Below are 6,826 nucleotides of genomic sequence, written 5' to 3'. Positions count from 1 at the left end.
ATTCATGATGGTTCATCTCAACCTACTCATTAATCATGATGGTTCATCTCAACCTACTCATTATTCATGATGGTTCATCTCAACCGACTCATTATTCATGATGGTTCATCTCAACCGACTCATCAATCATGATGGTTCATCTCAACCTACTCATTATTCATAATGGTTCATCTCAACCTACTCATTAATCATGATGGTTCATCTCAACCTACTCATTATTCATGATGGTTCATCTCAACCTACTCATTATTCATGATGGTTCATCACAACCGACTCATCAATCATGATGGTTCATCTCAACCTACTCATTATTCATAATGCTTTATGGTTCCACCAATCATGTAATCCTGTCCCTTCGTTCTCTCAACCAATCAACGTTGAGGACATTGCATTGTAACGTTATAAATGAGAGCTTGGTTCTTCTTCTTCATCTGTTTGTGGTTTTATCCCGAGGAGTGCAAGTGGAAAAGCTTTGATCATGTCTATTTTATTGAAACGAATATTTAAATTTTGTTCGACTAATGGAATGTTTATACATGTTTATGGCATGGTGATTCTCAGTTGTAAATTGAAATTATTTATATCTTTTTGACATCATTTTCTTTTCCACAGTTGATTGATGAAATATTTTTGCACAAAACACCAAATCGCATGTTTTAATTCAATGCAAAACCAAATGGCATCGTCGACACTCAAAAAGTTCAAAATTATTTCCTCATGTAAAGCATCAACTCTTGATCCCCTTTCATAAAGTCTGGAACATTTCTTCCTCTCACCTCAAGTAAATTCACCCCAATTATTGATGATCTCAAGGACTTGGACAAGCCTTGCTGCCGTTCGTGTGTGTGTGTGTGTGTGTGTGTGTGTGTGTGTGTGTGTGTGTGTGTGTGTGTGTGTGTGTGTGTGTGTGTGTGTGTGTGTGTGTGTGTGTGTGTGTGTGTGTGTGTGTGTGTGTGAGACTTACCTTGAATGACTGCACAAATGTCCACAAGAGGATACGGATGGTGTACCCTTGGCGCAGAAGCTTGATGAGTCGTGCCGCTCTGAAGAGCCGAAGAAAACTGAGGTTGATGAAACTTCTCTGTAGTGGAAGAGACATTCAGGTAAGTGTCAGGGACGAAGTCGGAGAATGCTGTCAGCAGTGTATGGGGAAATATTAATTGGGTAAAGGAAAAGGCCAGGTAGAGAGTCTATAAGACAAGGGTTATTCTTTTTAGTCATTGTTACATCACAAGCTATCAGTGCAAATGATGCCCTCAAACTTGATGCAGCTTGTCAGATGAAAAATTACTGAAACCTCAGATGAAGAAATTATTTTTTTCCAGCTTGATCCCAAAGCAAAACCTGTGTTCTGCACTGTACATCTGATTACACAGTATATGTGATAAAATATCAATCACTAATGTGCATTCTATGGCTGATCGAACACAAGTTAAAATAATCCAATCTGGTCACGTTCATCAGGAAATTCTAAAGGACACTTCTATCAATTTGTACTGCTATAGCTGTAAACTCTGACCTTGAACTCCATTACGATGATGTCCGTGATACTTCCAAGCACTGTAATGAAGTCAAACAGGCTCCATGAATCATGGAAATAATTCTACAAGAGAAAAATGAAAAGAGTTTGGGGAGCAGAAAAAAAATAAAAAGAGAAAATATGTATAACATCAAAAGTAACACGGGTGAGTCACAAGTTGCAGGACATGGTTTTAACTGCTCTGACAAGATTTGTTTATAGCATCTGCTTATACTATACTGTTGTACTTCCCGCTCCTTCCCAATTCCATATCTAGGGGATGCATAACGTCATCGCCGGGCAATGACGGAAGGGAGTACGAACTCGGTTTTCACTCCATTTGTTTGTTTTCTTGTTTGTTCGTCCGGGCAATATCTCAGCCATCCTTTGAGCTCGGAAGCTGAAATTTGGGGACAAAAGTGAAGATGTGCTTTGGCAAAACGGTATTTCTTTATGATTTGATTGATTGATTAATTAATTAATTATTGTCGATTTATTAATTACTTATTACCCTCATTTGGATCCGTTTGTCTGTCTGTTTGTCCACACAGAACTTTGGTGTTTTTCTCTGCAACCGCTTGGCGGATTGAGATGAAATTTTCATCATAGGAGCGACAACACATGTAGAATGGTTTATTGATAATTATGACGTTATAGGTCACGTGGTGTGGCAGCAATGTTGGAAAAAAAATTGCACCTCTATTTCTGAAATTGCACAAAGGAATAAATTGAAACTTGGTACATGGCAAGTACTCCTCATAAGGAATGTTTGATTTTTATGATGTCATAATTGCATATGTAGAGTGCTACATCTGATCAGTGTGAAATTTTTTGATGGTCATCTGATGAACCCACAACATTGTTTATAGTGAGACTGAACATGCTGCAAGCTGATGAACCCACAACATTGTTTTCGTGAGAATGAACATGCTGCAGGCTGATGAACCCACAACATTGTTTATGGTGAGACTGAACATGTTGCAGGCTGATGAACCCACAACAGTTTATAGGAAGAATGAACATGCTGCAGGCTGATGAACCCACAACATTGTTTATAGTGAGAATGTTTGTTTCAGATATCCAATGTATACTAGTTACCTATCGTTTTCCATTTGATTTCCCTTACCCTTGGCAAAATTCCTTGTTAATGAAGTGAAGCGTTCAGCTGGCTGATGAATCTTGTGCCTGGGTTGTCTGTGCAAGTCTCAACGGCTTCATTTAAGTGAAGAAATACTTCCACATGTGAAATGTTCCTGACTTTCATTCTTATCGATATCAAAACTTAATTGCATGATTATGTACAGCAACTGCTCGTGTCATTCCAACACAATCGACTACTAGTCTCGACCAATGCAAGTGTCAGACTGCATCAGTGGGCAAACTAGCACTGACAAGATGGCCTAGGCCCTAGAGGTATGCACACTCGCCGTTAAGCTCTGTAGCCTGGGTTCGCATCCCGACCGAGCTGTCAACTGTTATCCCAGTGTTTCACAGTTAAGGTCATTCATCAATGTGTGTGCCGTCCCTCGGATAGACGTTAATCAGGCATCCTGTCTGCCAGCATTTGTTAGTGGACATTAAAGATCCCACGGTGTCCTTCGCGAAGATCAAGTGAGCCATTGCCGGCACCACGGCCAAATTCCAAATTCCTGCCCTAACCAGCAGAGGGCACTGCATCAGCAGCACAGTCATGCCTTCAGCCAATGATGATACCCAGCAGCCTTGTGCTGCATAGCAATGAAGAATAAGTGGACAAACGACACAATGCATTTCATGAACAAAGAGTTTAACGCTTTGGAAAATGAGGTGCAGTTGACATAGTATTAGCCCTTTTTGCTCTGATGAAGGGCTAATTGCTCGAAATGTCAACAGCACATCATTTCACAAAGAGGTAAATATACTCTTATTCACTTTTAGTTGATACTAGACGACCCATGAGCCCGTTGGGTTCCCGTTGTGACAGCGGTTGATAAAAAAAATCATTTCAATAAAACAAAACAAAACAAAGATAGTTCCAGGGAACTATACCGCTGAGGTTGTTGCATTGATCAAATTCTCCCGAAGAGTACTTGACTGAATCGGGAATTGATTTTTTAATAATTTTTTTCGTTGACCGATTTTAACGAAACTTGATACTGCACACTGCAGGAGAATGGTGAGTAAGTGGACAACTGATGATGTGGATTTTTTTAAACCCACCTTGTTGTGATCGTTGTCCTCCTGAAGGATTCTAACTGGTCGATTGTGGAATCCTATTTGACTTCAGACAGAGTTTAACGTTTGTCCGATTTGATTATAAAACCCTACAAAAACCCTATCGACACTGATAAAACTGATGTCCACACAAGTCCTTCCTTGTGAAACAATTTATTTCCTAATTATACACCATACACTTCTCACCCTTGTACAATGAACTTAAGAATCCCCATTTGATTGCAATATTATTTGGTTCTATTTCATTTATTCTTACTTTAGTTAACAGTTAGACCAGCCCGATTCAATTCACTGCCATTACATCAGAGAGTTTTATTCTAACTTGGTACTTGGTCAGTTCCAAGGAGTACGAGCCACTGAGAAACTATACTTCCTCACGTGCTCGTACGTAAAAATCCACAAAATCCACATCATCAAAAAAAATCAGTTGGCGCCGAGACTCGGATTCGAACCGACGTTGGTGCGGTGCTCGTGACCGGAGGTGCTTAATCTGCCGGAGGCAGTGCCTGGAGGAACGACAAGTGCTTGAGCGAAGGTAAGGGAGAGCACTCTCAGCAGGTAACGCATTTCGAACAAAGAAAAGTTCATTGTCAGATAATTTTATTGAGAGAAAGAAGAGGATCCGGCGGAGGGAGTCCATTTTAAAGTAAACGATAAGTACTGTAGTTGTTTTAGAAAAGTGCTGGAGAAGAAGACGAGTCAGATGACAAGAAGAGGCTCGTTAAGGAGTCAGACGCGTAATTAAATGGGCATGATGAAGCGACATGCCACATGTTTGCATTGATACGGACCGGCTATGAGAGAGATGGCCGAGGACACGGCTGAGACGCCGAGATAGGGTTAAAATAGATAAATATTATAAGTTACCTTTTGGTAAGAGTTATAAGAGTTACTTTTTGTTCATTGAACTCACTCGAAGTTTGTTGGCAGTGAGGTTGTTATATTATATTGTGTGGAGGTTTTACAGATTTGTAAATGCAATGATTTGCACGAAACGTTTTGTGGAGTGCAGGAGATGATTAACCAGCTGGGAGCATGGTTGGTGATTTGCATTGAGATGCATGTGTTCCTGAGAGTAAAAAATGAAACTTGTGCGATTCCAATATTCACTGCAATGAAACGTGTTCTGTTGGGATTTTGACGATATTTTAACTCGTGCTGAGTTGAGCTGTGGGTTTGTTTGAAATGGCATGTTATACATTCTTTGCGTTGCATTTCCACGCGAAGGTCACAAACTACACTGTGTGAGACCCCCTCCACTCGATCTGTGGGGGGTGGCCTATCTTTACACTGAGTCTTTGTTCGAGCCTTTGCTTTAGGTGTGAAATTCGATTCATATGCAGATTCAAGAGGATGAGATAGAAATGTGATTGGTATTTGTCACGTGATCACACGTGAGTCTATGAGATGCAATGCTGTCTAGTGTATGTGTTGAAGCCATGACAGAGTAATGCTAAACTGTGGGTTTTGCCTGTCAGAGTTTTTTTTCCTTTTTCTTCCCACTGGATGTGGAGAGAACTTCCTGTTCCTCGTTCCTTGGTGTTTGTGGTGCACCCTCTGGACTGAATCTGTTTAAAGTGAAGTCCATTTAGGAAAAAGTGTTGAAGTTTTATTTTACAACCATCGGGATTTTGAATAAGTTGTGAAATAACAATTGTGAATGTGGATATACTGCATGTGATTTAAATGTAGAAACGTGATTTGGAATGATTTTAATGATTTGATGATGTTTAGCACGTGGGGCAATTCACAGATAATAGATGATTCCCTCGGATGGACGTTGAAATTTTGTTTTATTCGTCTGCGAATGTTGAGATTACCTGAACTTGTGCTGGGAAGGCAATGGCAAACAACCGAGTGTAACCCTTTGATCGATTCAGTCAAGGTAAATTCATGATTTAATTTGATAGATGCTGAAGATTTAATTTTTCATTTATGGATTTTAAAAGGAAATATTTTATTGTTTTGACCAAAAAGTTGTTTAAGAGAGTTTGGATGTTTATTTGTCTGAAGTTTAAGATGCTTTTCTAAGACTGGGATAAAGATTGTGGAGGGTGAAGCTGCATGTGTAGACAGAGTGTTTGAGCTGCAATTTAAATGATATTTGACAAGTGACTTGACAATTTTTGTACAACTGTTTAAAATGATTTATTTGTTTTGATAAAGGAAAATGGATTCGTAATTGAGAAGGTCGGAGGAAGTGATAGATGGTTTGTGTATGTGAGTTGGAAAAATGGCAGCATGTTTGCTGTTTTGGTGAGAGAGAAGTGGATAGATGGAGAAATGTCAGAGATTTATAATGTCGATGGAAATAGCAAATGAGATGGATGTTTTGAGTATACGTACAACTTGGGATTTCTGTATATTTTAGCATGTTGTTTTGGGAAATAACAAGGAAAGGGATTAAAATATTGATATGACATATAATGCAAGTTAAATGCTTCCATAACAATCTTTGTTAGTCTTGTAGAACTACATGTGCCCATGACGTTTATTGATTGGTGTTTAGGGTTTTTGTAGGGTTTTATAATCAAATCGGACCAAAACCCTATCAGGTCAGGTCAGGTATGGGAGCATGTGCCAGAACAGCGCGTCGCTGCGTCCACTTTCCGCCGGTACTCCAGGGGCCTCCGTCTGGCCATCCCCCAGGCAGATGCCAGGCCCATCCCCATCTCCTTGAGATGATGGTCAACCTGCTGCAACCATGAGGCACGTGGTCGGCCCACTGGCCTCCTCCACTCATGAGACTCCCTCGCTGAGAGAATCTGGTGAGCAGGATCAGCGTCAGGAAAACGAGCCACATGTCCATACAGCCGCAGCTGACGCTCACGGACTATGCAGGTAACAAATCTCATCCGAGTCTCTCTCAGCAACCGCTCGTTGGACACAAAATCCGACCAGCGATAGCCAAGGATTCTCCGAAGAGACCTGGTACCAAAGGAATTAAGTCTCCGTCTCAGATCCTTGGTCAAAGTCCAAGTCTCGCACCCATAGAGCAAGACTGGAAGTACCAAGGACCTGAAGACTCGGACTTTCGTCCTCCCGCAGAGGTACCGGCAGCGCCACACCCCATGATCCAGTGAATCCATGACT

The 6,826-nt window shown here is 40.7% G+C and overlaps 1 protein-coding gene across 3 annotated transcripts in view; it reads right to left on the bottom strand.

Annotated features, from left to right (window-relative positions):
• The window catches only part of LOC147013644 (voltage-dependent P/Q-type calcium channel subunit alpha-1A-like), a 316,279-nt gene that overhangs the window by 101,985 nt on the left and 207,468 nt on the right, over positions 1–6,826 (bottom strand). For all 3 annotated transcript variants that reach the window (XM_085855714.1, XM_085855712.1, XM_085855713.1), the window contains exons 32-33: positions 1,520–1,603; positions 965–1,081 (exon numbers count right to left, since the gene is read on the bottom strand). In XM_085855714.1, the coding sequence (XP_085711840.1) occupies positions 965–1,081; positions 1,520–1,603 (201 nt within the window). The remainder of the gene's footprint in view (positions 1–964; positions 1,082–1,519; positions 1,604–6,826) is intronic.

Source organism: Eptatretus burgeri, chromosome 14, assembly GCF_056783735.1.
Source record: "Eptatretus burgeri isolate ZD-2024b chromosome 14, Ebu_testis_v1, whole genome shotgun sequence".
Taxonomy (NCBI): Eukaryota; Metazoa; Chordata; class Myxini; order Myxiniformes; family Myxinidae; genus Eptatretus; species Eptatretus burgeri.
Note: the sequence above shows the minus strand (reverse complement) of the source record. Positions and strands in the feature narration are given on the sequence as shown.